At 37.9% G+C, this 20603-nt stretch overlaps 1 protein-coding gene across 1 annotated transcript in view; it reads right to left on the minus strand.

Moving 5' to 3' along the window:
• The window catches only part of LOC126272833 (stomatin-like protein 2, mitochondrial), a 74353-nt gene that overhangs the window by 42981 nt on the left and 10769 nt on the right, over positions 1-20603 (minus strand). The window contains exons 3-4 of the mRNA XM_049976033.1: positions 19626-19773; positions 18263-18383 (exon numbers count right to left, since the gene is read on the minus strand). Of these exons, the coding sequence (XP_049831990.1) occupies positions 18263-18383; positions 19626-19773 (269 nt within the window). The remainder of the gene's footprint in view (positions 1-18262; positions 18384-19625; positions 19774-20603) is intronic.

Below are 20603 nucleotides of genomic sequence, written 5' to 3' on the forward strand. Positions count from 1 at the left end.
TGGCTATATGTAGCACCGAAGGAAGAAGGCTTAACAGTATTGTGTGGAAGGGAACCACCAAAGGACCTAGTAATAAAAGGGGTAGGAAAAATTAGTTTTTACAGTAAATGTGAGGGGTATGGCACTAGAGTGTTCATACAAACAGATAGAGTGATTCAGAGTAATGTGACGAAGAAAGACATAGTTCCGCAGATCAATCTAGAATTTGATTGTTGCGTGGTAAACAAGGAAAAAAGGAATGTCTCAACGTTAGCATTAGATTTGCCATTGGACCAGGTAATAACACAGTTAGACGACTTGAAAGTCGCAGGAAAAAGACTGGATGATGTCCAGAAGATGGTAGAGAGACAAGAGGAGGAAATGAAGTACTCCAGGTACTTCACGCATTACTCCATAACTACGTATGTAGCCATATCAATAGTTATTCTAATCATAATAACATGCTGTTGTAAAAACTGTAAATGTTGTAAAGACTGTTTTAAAAGTATATGGAAATATTTTGAAGACAGTGATTGTTGTGGAAAAGTATGTATAAGAAATACCATAGTGAACCAATACCCATAGACTAGTTCAGCTAGAAGACACAGTAATAAAGAAACTGAAGAGATACTAATTTATGAAAGATGTGGAAAAGACCAAGGTGATACGGTCGCTTTCAGAAACAGACGTTAAATAACTGTATTTGAAATGTGTAATTGAAATGTAACTGTATTTGAAATATGTAATTGAAATGTAACTGTATTTGAAATGTGTAATTGAAATGTAACTGTATTTGAAATGTAATTCTAATTGAAATGTGAATGTATGTATCATTGAAAGTGTCTTTTGATTTTAATGCAAATGCTTTTGACATAACTGAATGTTAGGCATGTATAATGTAATTGTATTATTGTGTGTTTAATGAATTTGACTTTACTAAATGAAAATGAAAAATATAACATATCAGATGCTAATGTAATAAACAAATCTGTAAAGCATGTAATGGAAAAAAAATAAAAGAGTCACAATTGACGCTACTCTGAGGAGTAACGCCAATTTCCCTGGCGGGGGAGGTGTTGTAACCGCAGAAAAGCCAAGTCTAAATGCAGTTGTTCTCAGACGATACACCAGAAATCATACGGGGAGATAGAGTTAACAGGGGACGCCAGGCGTGTCAGAGGGGTCACAAAAGATAACGACGCAGCCAGATAGCCGAGGCGGTGGTCCAAGCGGCCAGGCAGCTGCGCGTGATAAGCAAGGAAGCAGACTCAGCTATTAAGATAAAAAGGGCGCTCTGGGCAGGTCCCTTAATAAGCAATAACTTACAGTATCAACACTCTTGGCTAGAGGGAGACGTCTGGGAGCGGAGAGAGAAAGAAAGAGGGCCCTAGGTGGGGACCGCACTACGTCATGAGGAGCCAATGAAGGGCTCAGGACGCAGTGCGTGACCATATAGGGAGAGGCCCCTCTACCCCTCCACCCAGCTTCTGAAGAAAAGTACTGAAGTTAATACTAAAACAATCCCTAATAAGGAAAAGTTGCACTCGACGCTACGTCATGCCAAGCACTGGCGGGGTCGAAGGGGAAGAGCTAACAAAACTCGGAGGCACGCCGCTCCGGGGATCTCTCTCTCTCGGGTTTAGGCAGCGACGGTAGTCAGCGTGAGTAGCAGCCGACTTGGGCTGAGGGCGGGCTGCAGGCAGACAGTTGGAGATAGTCGCCGATAAGCGTTTAGGCAGCGACCGCGGGACTCTGACGTAGGGTGCTAGTGTGGGCAGCAAAGTGCTGGAAAGTTCTATCAGGCAGCCAGAACGGTGGAAGTCAGTCACCGTCTCTGTAATGGGCTTGGCTATTCTGTAGGTACAATCACTACGCAGTTAGGGTGATCTGTATTATTTATGAATAAATTAGAACTTTTATAACGTCCATACGAGTTTACTTCTACCAACATCCTAGCCTTGTACCTTCACACCAGGGAATTTAACATCTTAGCCAGATCAAAAGTCTCCCTCTCAATTAGGTCAACCGGCTAATTCCCGTTTACGAACCGTGTCGCTCAATCCCTCGCAAAACCCACGCTTGGGACGCGACAACATGCAGTCAGCATTGTCCCCCTCCTCTGATTTTTGCACACCGGTGACTAACTTAACTTTTGCTTGTCGACATTTGCTTGCACCTGCTGTTGCCGTATCTCTCAGTTTGGCAGTATCAAACCTTTCTCATTCTCACTGCCAGTAAAATTAATGACTTTAACAGCAAGTTGTTGCTGCTTCTTGTGAAGGTATTCATATCCTAAGCACTACTTTTCGTATTCACACTGTGAGATGAGAATGGGCACTACTTTAAACTGGACATGGCTGCACCTAGTCACGTGACCAAGTTTGTTCCCAAAATGGTCAGGTTACCACTTTGCCCTGCTGACAAGGGAACATTCCCAAGTGTCAAATGATCTTGATGAAACTTGGTGGGTGTGTAGAGAGGACAAAATAATGCAATACTTTTTTTTGTGCTCAATTTCACATTTAAGGAGTAAAGATAATTTGATGTATTAGGTTTGGAGGGAATATCTTCAAAATAATAAATAAGAAAAATGTTTCTCACATAAAAGTTGAGATGTAATTAAAATTCTTGAAAACTGTATACTCAGATTATGTAATAATTTGAAATTTTGCAAAATACCCCACCACCATCAATTAATTTGGAAAAATGAAAGCTTTTGTTACAAAAAGAAGCTTTCAGGCTACATGTGTCCAAGTGTAATAAAGCTGCTTTCTGAAATACCATTTTTGGAAAATATGCTTCATGCAATGTGCTGTCGGAGTATTTTCAACATACCGATTTAAAATATCTAAACATCAAATATTTATTTATGTTATATTTGTTTCATGTTATAAGTTGTTATTTTTACATTCTTTTTTCTTTTCTTTTTTTAGTTTACTGTTTCAAATAAGTTTATTTTGTTAATTGAAAATAATAAGCAGCTCATTATTATGATACAAAATCATTACAATAATGATAATCTGTAAATAAATGCTTAAAACATAATGTTTATTTATGTCTTGCACATAAAATGAACAAAATTATTTCACATAATATACATGACAGGGAAAACAAATATAAAACAAAATTCAGCAGCATTTCAGACCATTGCATGTCACCCTCTAAATATGCCGAATTGTATCAGGCGTTTTTCAGTACACTGGTAAGCTGTGACAAAAAGAATTAATTATGCACTAGTGACTGCAGCTTAATTATACTGTTTTTCAAGTGAAGATCAACATCAGAATCTTTCAACAGAACTAGATCTGAAAATCTTCTCGCAAGGTTCTTGCAACATCCAAAAGCATATATGTACCATGTCTGCACCTGTGCCAGCAAGTCCTTTGGGATCATAGGATGAACAACTTCTTGTTGTTGGGTATGAGGGTCAACATGTTTTTTTTATTTATTTATTTATTTATTTTCACACTGACCACCCACCTTCTCATAGTTTTAAAAGTAACTAATGGTGAGACTGGACTGAGAATATGTGAATCTCTTTTTCAAACACTAAATGTCACAGCGACAGCATCAAAATCTGGTACACAAACATTTGACCAGGTCAAAAGTTATTTGAAAGACCTTTTCTTTCTTAGTGGGGGGGGGGGGGGGAGGGGGATCTGTATTATTGCTAGATTCATAAGGTTGTCAATGTGAAAGAACCATAAGAGCTGTGTACCTAAGGTTATGGAACTTTTTCGTCTGGTGATTCCAAAGGATTCAAAGGCACAGGTACAGTCAGGGAGGAGTCATTCCACTTTAGATCACTTAATTTTGGATTATTTTCTTGCTTGACTATCAAGGATTTCGATGAAATTTTATGTGAATGTTCGTACATGTTCCTGATGAACAATGGTACAATTCAATGTTTTTCAAAGCAACACTGGCCAAGATATACTTATTTGTTTGACTCCATGTGCAACTTTGGGCAGGGGGAGCATCAATTACTGGCAACTTTCAACTGTTATACCTCAGATGGCATGCCATTGAAAGAAATGCAATGTGGCCATCTTATACAATTTTATGTGCTCTCTTAAGAATAATAATGAAAATTATTTTATGAAAGACATTCAGCCAGAAAATTTTAGGCAAATATCACCCAAAAAAATTGGCCTCTGAAAAAGGTTCAAAGTGTTGTTTCTTATATCTCATGGACTAAAGGTACGACAGTGATAACAGTGCACTCTTGAAACCTCTTTGTTTTAAGGAAATTTATTTTCCATAAATTATTTCAAACTAATCACAGTCAGAAAGAGCACATTTTCAAATATCCCGAAAATAGCATTTGATTTTCCAGTATGTGTGCTAACAGTACCTGAAAATGGCAGACTTGTTTGAGGGAATGTATCACGACAAAAGGCTACTTTGCAGAAACCTGTTGTCCAGGTTTCGTTGCATGTGGTTTCTATTTTTAAACTGACAAGTAATATCTCGTTATGTTGTGTTGGCCCACAGTGACATCGTCACAACCTGTTCAAGAACATGAACTGGCAACCCCAAATATAGCTGAGGGTGGGTTTCTTCATCCAGGTTTCCAAGCCTGTGACCTGGTTTCTCAATATAGATTCCAAAGATATATTACAAATTATTAGTTTGTTTTTAAGATGCTGCTCAGGGGTTCTATTAGGAAAATTTGCAACATACAATACATCCCTTTGTAGCTTATTATGTAAACATGGTATGTTGCAAACTCTTCACTGTTGCAATATTTCAATCACTAGCAAAATGATACAGTATCTGTACATCTGTTTATTCAAAAATTGACTGACTTTTATTGACTCAAACAAAAATCCCCAAATTATATTATTTCAGCAACATCTCAGGTGCACAATACAAAAATTGTACGAATTCTGTAAATCTGTATAGCCACAACAATTTCAACACTAATACGGAATTGAACATTTTTGGAACCAGCCACAGAAACTCTCCGTGTGATGGGCACAACCAAGTGACTGACTACTCATACTAGCCTACAAAGGCCATCAACAAATCAAATAAAATAGTGCAACAATGAACAGTTTGCAACATTCTCTTGCTGACATAATGAGCTATGAAGGGATGTACTACAGGTTGCAACTTTGCTGAGCAGCATCTTGAAAACAAATTAATAATTTTAATGTGTATCTTTGTAGCTTAAATTATAAAACCAGACTACTGGCTTGGGAACCTGGATGAAGAAACCCACTCCCAGCTATATTTGTAAGACCCCTATGGGGTTGCCAGTTCACGTTCTTGAATGGTTAGTGACAATGTCATCAAGGGCATCAAAATATAGCGAGACATTAATTGTCAATTTAAAAATAGAAACCACATGCAACGAAATATCGACAACAGATTGCTGCAATGTATCCTGTTGTCATGGTACACTCCCTCAAATGTGTCCGCCATTTTCAGGTATTGTTAGCACACATTGGAAAATCGAATGTTATTTTCTGCACGCTCTTTCTAACTATGATTAGTTTGAAAACAATTTTGGAAAACAAATTTCCTAAAAGAAACTTAAATGTGATCTATTTTTGTAATTTTTTGGAAATCAAATTTGAACTGATTTTGTAGAAATTCAGAAGCAGTAAGTGAATGATATTTTATATTGGAAAACCTTACCCATATGTTGCTAAGTTGTTGTTGTGTAACTTTCATATCTATCGTGACTCAACAAGATATAAGAAGCCAAAGTTAAAACTGTATTCAGTTAAAATGATGTTGAAACAGTTTTGGATCGACCGCAATAGTCTACCACTTGTATATGATGATAGGGAATAGGAAAGTAATAGGCGATGTAAGAGTCAGCCACGCATTTAGGGATTAGCAGGTGATGTATTTCCACCATTTTTGTTAATTATATCATGATGCAGAAATATTACCCACACAGCTAATGAATACAAGACATGAATCTCACATGGGAAACAGACAATAATAAGAACTGAGGTACTAATACATAAAGCACACGGGAAATGTTTGTTATATTTACAGAGAGCAGTAAAGTCCATAATAAGCTATGAATGAATTAAAACAACAGGATTTGTTTCGATATTTTTCTCTGTTACCATGATCTAGGGTATCTTCAGTTCTCTCAAAATACCTGTGAATCTTGTTTGAAAACCTAGTTTAGTTATCAAATGAAATGAAAATAAAACCAAAAGTATAAAATGAGAGCCATTTTCTTATCGTTTCAATTCTCAAGATGTAGATGTACAACAGCAGTACGTATAGTGCTGGTATAAACCTGAATGGAAATGCGTGCTGACTGGGATGAGTCAAGCCTGACATGTAATGACAAAATACACAGATCAAAAACTGTTTTGCATCACCTTGGTTCTGAGAGTTCCAGAAGCTGAACAGAAAATTGGAATAGGGATCAACATAAAAATCATTTCCGCCCTTTTTACTGCTCATGAAAAACACACATTGCACGTTGTACCACCATACAGCGAGACATTCAGAGATGTTGGTCTAAATTGCTGTACACACTGGTACCTCTTATACCCAGTAGCACGTCCTCTTGCATTGATGCATGCCTATATTTGTCATGATATACTGTCCACAAGTTTATCATGGCACTGTTGGTCCAGATTGTCACACTCCTCAGCGGTGATTCGGCATAGATCCCTCAGAGTGGTTGGTGGGTCATGTCGTCCATAAACAGTCCTTTTCAATCTACCCCATGCATTTTCGATAGGGTTAATGTCTGGCGAACATGCTGGCCACTTTAGTTGAGCAATGTCATTATCCTGAAGGAAGTCATTCAGAAGATGTGCACGAGGGAAACATGAATTGTCATCTGTGAAGACGAATGCCTCGCCAATATGCCGCCAATAAGGTTGCACTGTCGGTCGGAGGATGGCAGTCACGTATCATACAGCCATTTCGGCACCATCCATCACCACCAGCGGCATATGTCGGCCCCACATAATGGCACCCCAAAACAGGAGGGAACCTCCACCTTGCTGCACTCACTGGACAGCGTGTCTAAGGCCTCCAAACACGTCTCCAACAATTGTCTGGCTGAAGGCATGTGCAACACTCATCGGTGAAGAGAATGTGATGCCAATCCTGAGTGGTCCATTCAGTATGTTGTTGGGCCCATCTGTACTGTGCTGCATGGTGTCATGTTTGCAAAGGTGGACCTTTGCACACACTTTATAATGAGTCTTAACACGACGTCCTGCGTCTGCATAAAAAGCATTATTCAACATGGTGGCGTTGCTGTCAGGGTTACTCCGAGCCATAATCCGTAAGTAGCGGTCATCCACTGCAGTAGTAGCCCTTCGCCGACCTGAGCGAGACATGTCATCGACAGTCCCGGTCTATCTTTGAAACTTTCTTAGAGATTTTCAGGCGATTTTGCCCAAAAATTTCTCACTGAATATCAATCATAAAATTATTTTCATTACTGTTCATAAGAGAACACACAAAGTTGTACAAAATGGCCAAATTTAATTTCTATCACAAAACTACTGTCCAAGGTTTAACAGCTCAACATCGCCAGAAATTGACACTCACTTTGTGCAAAATCACGCATGGAGTCAAAAAATGACAATATCTCAGCCAGTTTCATTTGACGAATGTTAAAGTGCACCAATGTACATTGGAGACATGTGCATATGTTCACGTAAAATTTCAATGAAATCAGCTTTCATTGTTGGAAGAACTTCGTGAGAAAATATTCAGATCTAGCTCTGTTGAATGATTTTGATGTCCATCTCCAGTTGAGAAACAATATATTTCAGCTGCAGTCACTAGCGCATAATCAATTCTTTATACCACAGCTCACCAATATGCTAAAATATTCCCCATACAAATCAGGGTATACAGAGGATCACCCTCGACAATTTGAAATCCTGCTAAATTCTGTTTTATACTGTGTTATGTGAAGAAATTTCATTCATTTTATGTGCATAGTGTAATAAAGCATTATCTTTTGAGCATTTATTTACAGATTGCCACTACTGTAATGATTTTGTATCATAATGGTGAGTTGTTTATTTTTTCAATTAACGAAATAAATGAGTGTGAAATGGTAAACTGTGAAAGAAAAAAAACAAAAAAAATGAATGTAAAATAACAATTTAAAATATAAAACAAATGTAAGAGAAATAAATAACTACACTAATAATTAATGTTTAGATATCTTCATTAGGTACGTTGAAAATACTCTAACAGCACAATGCGTAAAGTACATTTACCAAAAATTGTATTTCAGAAACCAGTGTTATTACACATGGATGTACACAGCTTGAAAGCTTCTTTAATCCGTGTTGTAATGAAAGATTTCATTTTTCAAAATTAATGGTGGTGCAGCATTCTGCTAAAATTTCAAATTACTAAAAAATTAGATTATATAGTTTTCAAAAATTTTAACCACGTGTAAACTTTTATATTGGAGGGCAGTGTGGGGGGTGGGGGGGTGGGGGGGTGGGGGGGGGGGGGAATCATAGACGGAGACCAAGAGATGAATACACCAACCAGATTCAAAAGGATGTAGTTTGCGGTAGGTATTGGGAGATGAAGAAGCTTGCACAGGATAGAGTAGCATGGAGAGCTGCATCAAACCAGTCTCAGGACTGAAGACCACAACAACAACAAACTTTTATATGAGAAACATTTTTATATATCATTGAAACAATCATATTTCCTTCAAATCTAATATGCCAAATCACTTTTCGGGGTGTGTTTTACCGCTTAAAAGTGAAACTGGGCACAAACAAGAAAATATATATGGCATTATTTTGCCCTCTCTACACACCTATCTAGTTTATCAAGATAGTTTATTGACATTTTAGAGTGTTCCCTTGTGAGTAATACAAATACTGTAGCGAACAACTTTAATGCTGTGGATAATACCAACAGGATAAATGAAAAACAGTACAGTCCAAAATTTATACCAGTGTAACACCACCAAATAAATTGGCAATAGTTACCTGATGTAAACATTTACACCCAATAGGCTTGTTAACTAATAAGTAACATGTGAACATAAGAACCTAAACACAGAGAATGCTCTGAAATGATCAGTTATTGATACAAAACTTGTTTGGTTAATGCATTAAGCAACAAATTCATCATCTTAGATAATACAACTGTGAAGGAAAAAGGCAATTAATTATCACAGGTACTTACACAAAGAACAAAAGATGCTACACGTACAAAAAGGGGGCAAAAGAACAGAAACCAAGAAGCAAAATGAGGCAGCTATCAAAAACAAAATGAGAACTCAAGCAGATAGATATAAAAACATTACAGCACATGTTGAATTTAACAAAACTATTCAGAAAAGTAACGAAGGATTTGAGAAGATATAATGATAATTTTGTAAGAGAAACCAATTGAAAAGCACAAGGATGAAGAAGTATAAACAGACACATGTTTGATAGCACCACTACTCATGAGAGGCGGCACAGTAACTAACATCACAGGGGAAAAATGTACTCATAATTTCTTTAAGTGTCTGTACAGTGAAGAGATGAATCAAGACAATAAATAATTAATTGTGAAAATAATAACATTCCATACATAATGCCAATGAGGTGTATAAAACCATTTGTGATGTGGAGAAAAGAGAAGTGCGCGCAGATGATGAGGATTCAAATGTGTAAAAGTGGACGAGGAATGAAACAAAAAGGATTTTTTTTTTAAATCACAGAAGGTATACATGTGAGAAAATTCAATAATCTAACAAATCTGTAATTGTTTTAATTCACAAGACACAACGGACAAGACAAAAAACTGATTACTATAGTTTCCACAAGACTTAATCACAAAACTAAAACATTACAAATAGCAAGGGGAGTCATGTATGAAAGTCTGTACCAATAAAACTACTCTCAGCAACCCAATGTGGGTCAAAATAAATAATAAGTATTAATTTAGTGATAGTACAGATCAACGTCAATAACAAACTGAGGAACTTGACAAAGAAACTTTGAAATTTACCCTGAAAACTTATTGTAAAAAAAAATAATGTGTGAACGACAAATTGAAAATAAATTAGTGCAAAGGATGGAAGATTACAGTTTAGTGTCCTGTCTATGATGCCATTATTACACAGGGAAGGCAAACTCAGACTGGGGAAGGATATAGAAGGAAACTGGCTGTGTTATTATCAGAGGAAGAATGCTGCCATTTGCATAATTGTGTAGAACATAGATCTGGATGGCCAGATGGAGTCCTCCTGAAAGTCATTTCATTGTCTTACCACTGTGGCACATCCCTTGCTTAAAATGTATGAGTTAACAATGAAGCCACATAACCAGTTGACAAGGTTTTGAATTTTAGGCAGTTTATAATATAGTGATGCACAGCTAAAGGAAGACACAGAGGTGTAAACATGGTCTGGTATGGTTTTCAAGATACGTTCTTTGGGTCCAGAAAGGAAAGTTTATAGTTAATGTTTATAACTAATTTTGGTTTATTACAGTGAGACTGAGTTTTGATACGAAAACCATTCATAAATTGAGAGTTTTTCACAAGCAATGGAAAGATTCTTGATGGTAATTATCATAACTGGGAGGAAAAACAAACAAATCAGGGAACAATCTGGAGTGTAAGGCATAATTTAGACAGTAATGAAGATGGAATGGACCTGGGCAGGATGTGTAGTCAAGCAAATGGGTGGTTGATGGGTCAAGGAACATCATGGCTGGATATCAAGAGACGAAAGAGACTGGCAACGATCTAAATTAAAGTGGGCAAGAGGAAGTCTGCTTCCAGAAGTCAATACAAATAGCTGCTGCTGCTGATGATGATGATGATATGAGCATTAGTGACCATTAGACACTTCACTAGGTATACATTAAAGTAATTAATAGCAGGTGTAATTTAACATGTGGGGGAAACAGAGAAAAGGAAAAGCTCTTTTTACATTCTCCTCCTCGTGGTGTCTCATGTTTGATACAAATTAAATATTTAGTCTGCTTATATGTTTCTCCAATTCCTCTGCAGACAGGGCTTGTTGACAGGGAACTATCAGCTTCAGTGACAAATTAACATAGCTGAAACGTTGAAAAGAGGCTTTCGGTAATCACATGGCAAATATGGAGGGAGATCTGTGCCCCACTTCCTCCTCCCCCCCTCCAGAAAATTTTAAAAATTAGAGCTCTTATTTAGCTTTCAAGCACTATATTTCAGACATTTCCAGCCCTAAATAGAGAAGACATATTTAACTGATCAAATATTTATTTTTATTTTCTTATTAAAATCAATCCAAATTACTACCTTCAATAAAGAAAACTTCTTCAGCCTCAATACCACTCACACTTCCAATGAATGTGACAGGGAATCTTCAGCTGATGATCCCCCCGTCACAACAACGTTTACTACTGAGTGCTGCCTACTACACACATACATTTTTGCCTCATAGGAAGCACCATACATCTTTTTTGTCACCACCCTTTTGTATGGTAGCAGCTCATGTCACTTCCTAACAACAAATTCTTCCAGTATCAGATAATGCATCCTGTTGTCATTGTTCTTGTTGCATGGTGGAAAAATAAGTAAATTTTTTTTAATGTACAGCACCGCTGTTGTTGCAAAGCAACACAGCATTTTTTTGTAGGGAGAGATGCATCTGTTTAATATTTTTACAACTGCGACTTCAAAAATTCCAGAAGCATTCCTCTGCCTCACACAACATGACAAGTTCATAAATTTTGCTTCATGTCCACTTCATAAAGGAACAAATGTAAAGATAACCTACAATGCAACAGACAGAGCAAAAACAAACACTATTGCAGTTAGTGGTAGCACACCAGAAACAATGTTCCTTTGATCTGTACTGACACAGCCATGGAACACTTTCAAGATGTTGACCACATGTTATGAATATCAGTAAACCAGTACTAGCAGAGAACAATGTTGCAAAACATGTTTCAAACTAAGTCTAAACGTGGCTTAACAAGTTGTGGTGGTCAAAACATTCATAGACAGGTTTCCTGTGTATTCAAGAAGGAAATTTGTATTCAAGAAGGAAATCACTACAACCTATAAAACATTTCACTAGAAAGTGATTAGAAAAATGTAAACACCACTTCTTTCATTTTTTAAAACAACTGATTGTTAAATGTCTATTTCCATTATTTTTTGTAGCTTCCCGTAACTCCGAAATTAAGGTGATAAATCTTTAACACAATCTGTAATAGTTGACTGCTATGAATTAATATGAATGGCCTGATACAGGAACCACATATCCACAGCTGCTTTTCTGCTTTATCTGTGATATGAAGACATTATCTGCCATTTTTCCTTTGTACTATAACAGCTGCAGGCTATTTCTTATCTACCTGAGTGTGTGACCAAACTGACTTGCCTTACAGACTTTCAACAACAGAAAATTTTTGGCACACAGTTAATTACAGTGTGTAACAACAATTTCCAGTGTAGTAATACTAATTATAGGTACTACACAGAGTATCATGACAGCATACTGAGATCTTGGAAAAATTTCATCTGCTAAATAATGGTGGATATTAAAGAGGATAACTGCTGCGACAGGACTGCAATGATTGCAGACTCTCTACTTAAGAAAAATCTGAGAAGGTACAAGGAAACAAATGCAGGTCCTTCCACACCAAAGGCAGTGACATGAACCATTCAAACATGGGGGTAGCCAACAAGAAGAATTCAATTTAAAAATTACTAACCAATGTGATCACGCAAGTCTAACTGAACATTGTTCTGTATCAAATAGAAAATAAAGTGAAACACATATCTAGACCGTATTCTTCGCAATATGGAGTGTGGGTTGTCTTCTTCATTGATTTGGATGGTCATATTACAGTTTCCAGTAAGTCTTATAGCCTTGATAGAAAGATAACTGTTAAGGTGTAAATACCAATTATCAGATTTATTCTCACACACATTTATAAGTAAGTCTGCAGAACAATGCTTCAGTCAGTCCGGGTTGGCTGTTGAAATGCATATTTCCTTGTGAGTCACGCTCAAGTTTGAATTGAAATGTAATTGGTCTTGAAATCAGTTAGCACTCAATACCCACATTGTTAACATCAATATGACACTATAATGTACAGTCAGTTTGTCAACATTTTCGTGTTGCTATCAGTTCAGTCTGCATTTAACTATCAACTTGCAAACATCATATAAGTATGTTACTTGTGTGAACAGTTACTATTTGCAGTGACTATGTTACCAAAACCAACATCATATTATTTGTTAGTCAGAACATGATAAAGTGTACAGCAAATAATTTGGCACTGGGTCATTCCATGTCAAGTGGCCTAAGGTTCCCCACTTGACCCTCTCCAATACTGGTGAAATTTTTACAGGATGCACATGCATAACTTACATGAAGCACTGCCATATTACAGCTCCATAAATAGCACGGTTGGGCCACTAGCAACCTTTCTGTAAAGGCTAGTTTTTTTGATATCGCAATATAAAGGAATACATCATCAACTTTGTTAAGTACTTGTCATGCTGAAACTTTGTGAGTCTTCAACTTTTTGGCTACAACAGCTTAGTTGTGCAACTAAAGGTCAAATTATGGCAAATTCATCATAATGTGCTATCAAAGTGGTTCATAATTCTTCTTGTAACAAATTTTGACTGTACTTTTATCAGCTTGTACCAACTGAAAGAATAACTTTCTGAAGCTTGTCAGCATGTCAAAAAGCTCTACAAGTGGCACCTAGATTCCTCAAACAACTGAGTTTTCTAAGTTTACAGGCTGCTCAAAAATTTTATTAATAAATTTTGGCTCATTTTCAAGAGGTCATATGCCAAAATGGATAACTCAAATCTGATTTTTATTGGCACCATTGAAAAGAGCTCACTTTGAACAGAAGAAGTTGTTTTTACTTCTGAGACAGACAAGTGGCAACAATGGAGTTAGCAAACATGCTTAACAATGATTCTGAACCACACTGTTTAGTGGTGAAGAATGTTCAGATTTAATGTGTGCTATTTTAAATGCTGTAGTTAGTTGTAATCACTACATACACATGTTTTTCTACAAGTACAAATTATCTCAAGGTGCCTTATTTTTTAGAAATGTTTATCTGGTCATTTAAATTTGTTTTCTGTTCTATTCCCAGATTCCCTATGAAAGTTTTCATGATCTATAACAGTTTAATTTTTTCCTGTTGGAAATATAAATAACCTTTACATTATCAAATAGTTGAAGCAGGAAGTAAAAAGTGAATTGTAGTTCAATGGATATCAAAGTCGTTTCAGTGCCATGTAACAATGGCTTTGCAGATAATTCTGCATGTCATCTGAAAAATACACACATCAATAATGCTTCAAACCTATCAAAGGATTTTCAGTAGAACAAGAATTACACCATATGGTAAGTCTCCCCTGACCCATGGTTGTGGTCGACTTCCCCAAAATCTACCCCTTTCCCTAGATCTCTCCAGTCCTTTTCCTTCACACTTCTTCCTTTGCTCCAAACCTTCTGCCACTGGCTCCGAAAGCTTGCCAATCACAGTTAGGTGTGTGTTCTGCTGCCACTTGGTGAGTAGATTTTTTATCTATACAATTAAATAATTTTAACTAAACCAAAGGAGTGAAATATGTCTTACTGAAAGTGCACAAATATGCTTTCATCACAATTCAGTACTATTGGACAAATTTGAATTTCTACAAGGATCCTGTTGTAACACTTTTGGTGTACAGAACCACTCTGTAAAAAAGGGTTTATGGACTGTTAATGCAGAAACAGAAAAATAATTGAAAGCAGTGACAAAGAGCAATGTGAAGCCTGGTCAGTAGATCTGTCAAACTTGTAGAGACAAGAAAAGCAAAAAAATCTCAGTTATCTTCATCCCAGTCAAAAGATGAAGCAGTTATTACCCAGTAGAATGTCTTGAAACAAGTCACTGATTTTGGGGTATGCTCTCTAAAATTTCAGACAGTAGGAACAAGGTATGCCAAAGGTTATGCAAAACAAAACAAAAAACAAGCAAAACTCAAGAGGCAATTGTGAATGCTACTGGAGGCTTCAATTCAAGACATTTTCAAACACCTAGTACAAGCAAGGCATGTCCTGATTGAGAGGATTACAAGCAGTTGATTGAAGAATAGACGGGGAAGTTGCAATTGTCAAAGAAACCTAAAAAATTGCAGATTTTGACATTAGTACACCACAGCTGGACTATAAAAGAAAGAATGCAAGAATCTGGTGTTTCAGGATGGATGGTAAAAGCTGCTTGGAAATTAAATGCAGAAAATGGTTTATTAATTTTGCCAAAGAATAGTGTCAACCGGGCTAGTGTAAAAGGCGCCAGTGGCCAAACAGATGCCATGATGGTGGACAGTATTGAAACAGCGTATGAGGGATGGACATCAAGATGCATAAGCAAAACACCCATAGTCTAATTTCGAGCGGGCAAGGGAGCGACACAAACGGAGGAGGGTGGTTCGATCTGCTCCCCAGGAAGTACCACTGAGAACAAATAGGACAATGAGGGACCGCATATAGTGCGCTCCAAGATAAGACATGTGGAAGAAACACGAATGTTTCTTATCGAGCCTGAGCCCCAGGAATTTCATAGTTTCAACAAACGGAAGAGAAACAGGCCCAAGATGTAACAACAATGGAAGAAACGAATTGCGCTGCCATAAATTCATACAAATGGTTTTGCCAATGGAAAAACAAAAGCCACTGTCGATGCTCTATGAGTAAAGATGATCGAGACATGGCTGAAGATGCCCCTCAATGAGACAAGTCCGTGGAGAACTGCAATAGATGACAAAATCATCAACAAAAAGGGAGCCAGCAATGCTTGGCGGGAGATGGGCCACTCTAGGGATAATGGCAATAGCAGAGATGATGATGCTCAGGACGGTCGTACGCTTTCTCCAAATCAAAAAACAAGGGCCCAGTCTGGGATTTTCACAGAAAACCATTCATGACATAGGTTGATAAAGCGACAAGATGGTCAACTTAACAACGCCACACTTGAAATCCACACCGTGCAAGGCTAAGTAAATTGGGAGACTCGAGTCACCGTATCAGCCAGTCATGAATCTTACTGTCCATCACGTTGCAAACACGGCTGTTGAGAGAAATGTGGTGATAACTAGAAGGAAGGTGGTTTCTTACCAGGCTTAGGTATTGGTACGACAGTGGCTTCATGCCAACATCTGGGAAACATGCCCTCTGCCTGGATGTGGTTGTACAAATGAAGGAAAAAGTGCTTCCCCTCAAGAGAATGGTATTGCAACATCTGAATTTGCACATCATCTGGCCATGAGGCAGAGGATGGGGATGAAGTGAGAGCATGATCTAGGTCCCTCATAGTAAAGATGGTATTGTAGCACTCATTATTCTGTGAAAAGAAGGGTATCATCCGAGCCTCCTCTGCTTGTTTCCAATAGAGGACAGCAGGGTGATAGTGGGAGGAGCTCGAAATCTCTGCAAAATGGCAGCCCAAGTGTTGGAGACAGCAACAGGGTCCCCTATGACATCTTCTGCTGCTGTCAGGATAGAAATTGGGGAATGGACCTTGGTCCCAGAGAGCCACTGGGGGTTGGCCCATACAATCGAACAGGGAGTGGAACTGTTAAAAGAACTAGTAAATAAAATCCAGGTGGTGGTGATGATGGGGGGGGGGGGGGGGGCGGTCAAAGTGGACCGGGAAGAAATGTGAGAGTTTAGAGCGGTCATGAGGATGCAATTTTGTTCCCTGGAGGCAGAGAACAAATGAATGCTGTGACTCTAAGAGCACCTGTAAGTCGTCTTTGTTGGATTGAAGGCTGCAAACATTCCATTGGAGGAGAGTCATGCCAGGGAAAGAGGAGGGGGGAAAATTACTTCGGTGGCTGCCAAGTGCCAGCATTCGAAGACTCACTGCTACAGGGCACATAAGCTGGAGGATCTTACTCCTTGGGATCTACAGAGGCGTTGGAATTCTTCTACTGGTCTATGGAGCCCAGGACAGCCAAACAGTTGGCAGTGCACACCGGCAACACAGAGCTAGGCCAGAGGAGTGTATCACGTTGCAACACAGTCGAAGAGGATCTCCAAGTATGTGAAAGAGAAGACCATTTGCCTTTGTCTGACTTCCTGGAGCCTTTCCAGTTGGCAGAGGAAAACTCAGATTTTGGTTAGCTGGAGGGACATAGGAAGTCTTCGTGGGAGTATTCCTTTTGTCCTTTCCGCCCTGCAGGTGACTTCACCCAGTGAGGCGAGAGTTAGTTGGTTTGTTGCACAGCTGGGGGAGGAGACGGGGCTGCTACAATAACACTGAGTGATTTTTCAACCATGGTGCTGAATTTGAGGTCACATGTTTGTGTGGTCATGTCCTTCATGGAGCAAGACGTAGCAAGAACCGTACTGTAAATGCCAGATGGCAGAATGCACAATTTGCGACTAGACAATAATTTGTGAGCATCCAGGTAAGGCACTTTTCCTTTACCCGGATCTCCTGGACAGCCTGTTCATTGAAATACATGGGACAATCACAAGAGCAGGCAGGATGGTCACCATTGCAATTGACACAGTGGGGAAGAGGAGACAGACAATCGTCCTTGTGAGCATCCCTAGCACAGTTACACATTTGGCCGGTTGTCGACAGGGCATTCCAGCATGGTCCAAATGATGATACTGATAGCAGTGCATCAAGTTCACAATGTACAGTTGGACTGTTATAACTTCATAAACTGCTTTTATCCTGGAAGGAAGTACCAGTCTATCAAAAGCAAGAAAAAGTGTGTTTGTGGGCACTAAGACTGCATCTACCAATTTTCATCACCCAATGCACTGCAATGACACCATGATCAGAGAGGTACGTTTGGATTTCTGCCTCAGTCAGACCATCAAGCATCCTGGTGTAAATAACACCACAGGAAGTACTCACGAGTTCTATGGATCTCAACATGGAGGATACACATGCAGCACGGAAGGGAAAAGATGCCACAAAGGCTCGGGCCCTGTGTTAGCCAAGCACGAACCTGCCAAAGAGCGGTGAAACGACTGGGGGGACCCTGCTCAGTACAGAAGAGTTATCATCATCGTCATCATCAAGAGACCTTCAAGGCATTAGTGCAAGATGCTTAGCAACAAGAACACAAAACTTAGTCTAGAGATTATTTGTAATTTACTGAATTTTTATGGGTTATGGAAGCAGATGTTATTTCAAATACATCTTATATATTCCACATTATATAATAAATCATTAAACAGTTCACGTCATGGAAAGTAAATAACTGTTAACTATCAGAATTGCAACAGAGAAGTTCTATGAATATATGTACATGAAAGATATAGGAACTGATGCAAACGCACCTCATTGTTGTCTGAGCTAGCTGGGTAATTGCAAATTCTGGATCTTCAACACCATAACTTGCCAGGTAGGCATCAATAATTCTTAAGTAAAGCACGCCATCAATATTTAATGTCACATTGTCTGGAAGAAGCACACAAAGAGGGATCAATATGCAGCATGTACATGAAAATATACAAGTTAACTTAGGACTGCCACAACTGGTTTTCAGAAGGTGAAATACCAAGTACTGCCAACAGAAATATTTAACATTAGAAAGTACTATATCTAAGTTTCATAATTTCTATGTCCCTCAGGGAAGAAAGGAGGATTACTTGTGGAAGGAAGGTTGGAAAGGAGGGGAGGTTCAATCAGCAATTCTGCCTCATCTTAATTTAAGAGGGATAGGGATAGGACTTGGAGCAGGAGAGGGGCCACAGGACATTTTAATTTCCATTGTCTATACTTTTACAAATAAATTCATAAAACTTTGTCAGCATGACAAGGGGGGATTCAGGATTAACACTCATAGCAGTGGAAGTTCAAAAACATAATAAAATAATTTATTTTTTTTACTTGTGAAATTTCATCATTTTTTCACTTACTATTGGCTGCATTTGTTGCTAGAGGTACACTTTTCTTCAAGTGAGAGAGATTCTTCGATGAATTTTGCACAGCATACAAACAATACTTACAGGTGTATGAGACTCTTGAATTTATTTAATTTACGAAAAAATTAATGAACTGTTACATTTCAAACTTCATATTTAGGAAAAAAACCTCAAATTTTATAGTCTATCTCAATTTTTACTACAGTTTTTAATAGATTTGGAAAATTCTAGAGTTTCAAACACCTGTAAGTATGGTTTGCATGCTGTGCAAAATTAATCACAGGATCGCTCTTACTTATGAAGAAAAACGTACCTATAGCAACAAATACAGCCAATAGTAAGTGAAAAAATGATAAAATTTCACATGAAAAAAAAAGTTATATTTTTGAACTTCCACTGCTATGAGTGTGAATCCTGAATCCTTCCTAGTCATGCTGACAAAGTTTTGTGAACTTATTTGTAAAAGTACAGACAGTGGAAATTAAAATGTCCTGTGGTGTCCCTCCTGCTCCAAGTTGACTCATTTGATGTCCTGTCCCTTAAGTTACTTATATTTCTATTTCTATGATAGTCATTTGAACAGGTAACAGTGTGCCAAACAAATACCTGCACAGTAGTTATCAGAAATTTTAATATTTCTTACTTCAAACATATTACAATTAAATACCAAAAGGTGAAAGAAAACTGCAATTCTAATACCAAAACTTCACGCAAATGTGTATAACAAAATAGGCTCATTACTGTTGTCATGTATTTGCAATTAAAAGTAGCTTACCTGAAGTGATTGCACTTTGCTTGGGGACATCAATTGCTATTTCTTTTAGACTCTGAACATATTTAACTTTATCCACAATTGGTAATAAGATATTCAGTCCAGGCTCCAAGATCCTATGAAACTTCCCCATTCTTTCAACAATCCATGCCTACAATATCAAATACATTGGTATCAATACTTGGCGAGGTGCCTGTCTTGCAAACAAACAAATATTTCCTCATTCAGAAGACAGAAGTATATTTTAAAAGTCTAGATTAGGGCTACTGTCAATTGAGTGTTTTATGTAGCAACATTGTCAGCACTCGCTGTTAGACAGGATGGGTCCAAGGGGGATATATCAGGTGCTGGTTACATGCAGGCAATGAAAGAGCAACGAGCAGACAGTATGTTTCTTAGCAAAAAGTAAAGGAATATTGTCACATTCTCACATCAACACAGAAGCAAATTCCACTATCTATTTGGGGAAAAAGCAGCAGCTACTGTATTCCCAAAAATCGACCAAATACTTATCATAGTAAATAAAGTAAATGTATGGCAAGTAAGATATAGTTGAAATAAGAACTTATAAGGATACCTAATTTTGATAGGACCGACTGTCTTCTGAATACCTACATGAACCCTTCAACAAATGTAGCTCAAATTTTTTGTCAAAATATCACATTTGTTCGCTTTGTCAGATTCCAATAAAATTATCATCTTCCAACCTAACTTAGACCTCAGGCTATGCTACAGGTCAATTCATCACGCAACCTTGCAACCTTCATTCAACGAGTAGGCCTAAGTTTTTTTTTTTTTTTTTTTTTTTTGGGGGGGGGGGGGGGGGGGTTTCACCAACTCCCAACAAAATTAACACCTTCCATCATAACCCAGATGTCATGATCTGCTAGAAATCATTCTATTTTCACAACCTCCATTCAAAGTTAAGTATTAAAACACTATCTATTTCGATCATACAATGTAGGCTTTCATGGCCAGTAT

The sequence above is a fragment of the Schistocerca gregaria genome, chromosome 5, assembly GCF_023897955.1.
Source record: "Schistocerca gregaria isolate iqSchGreg1 chromosome 5, iqSchGreg1.2, whole genome shotgun sequence".
NCBI lineage: Eukaryota > Metazoa > Arthropoda > Insecta > Orthoptera > Acrididae > Schistocerca > Schistocerca gregaria.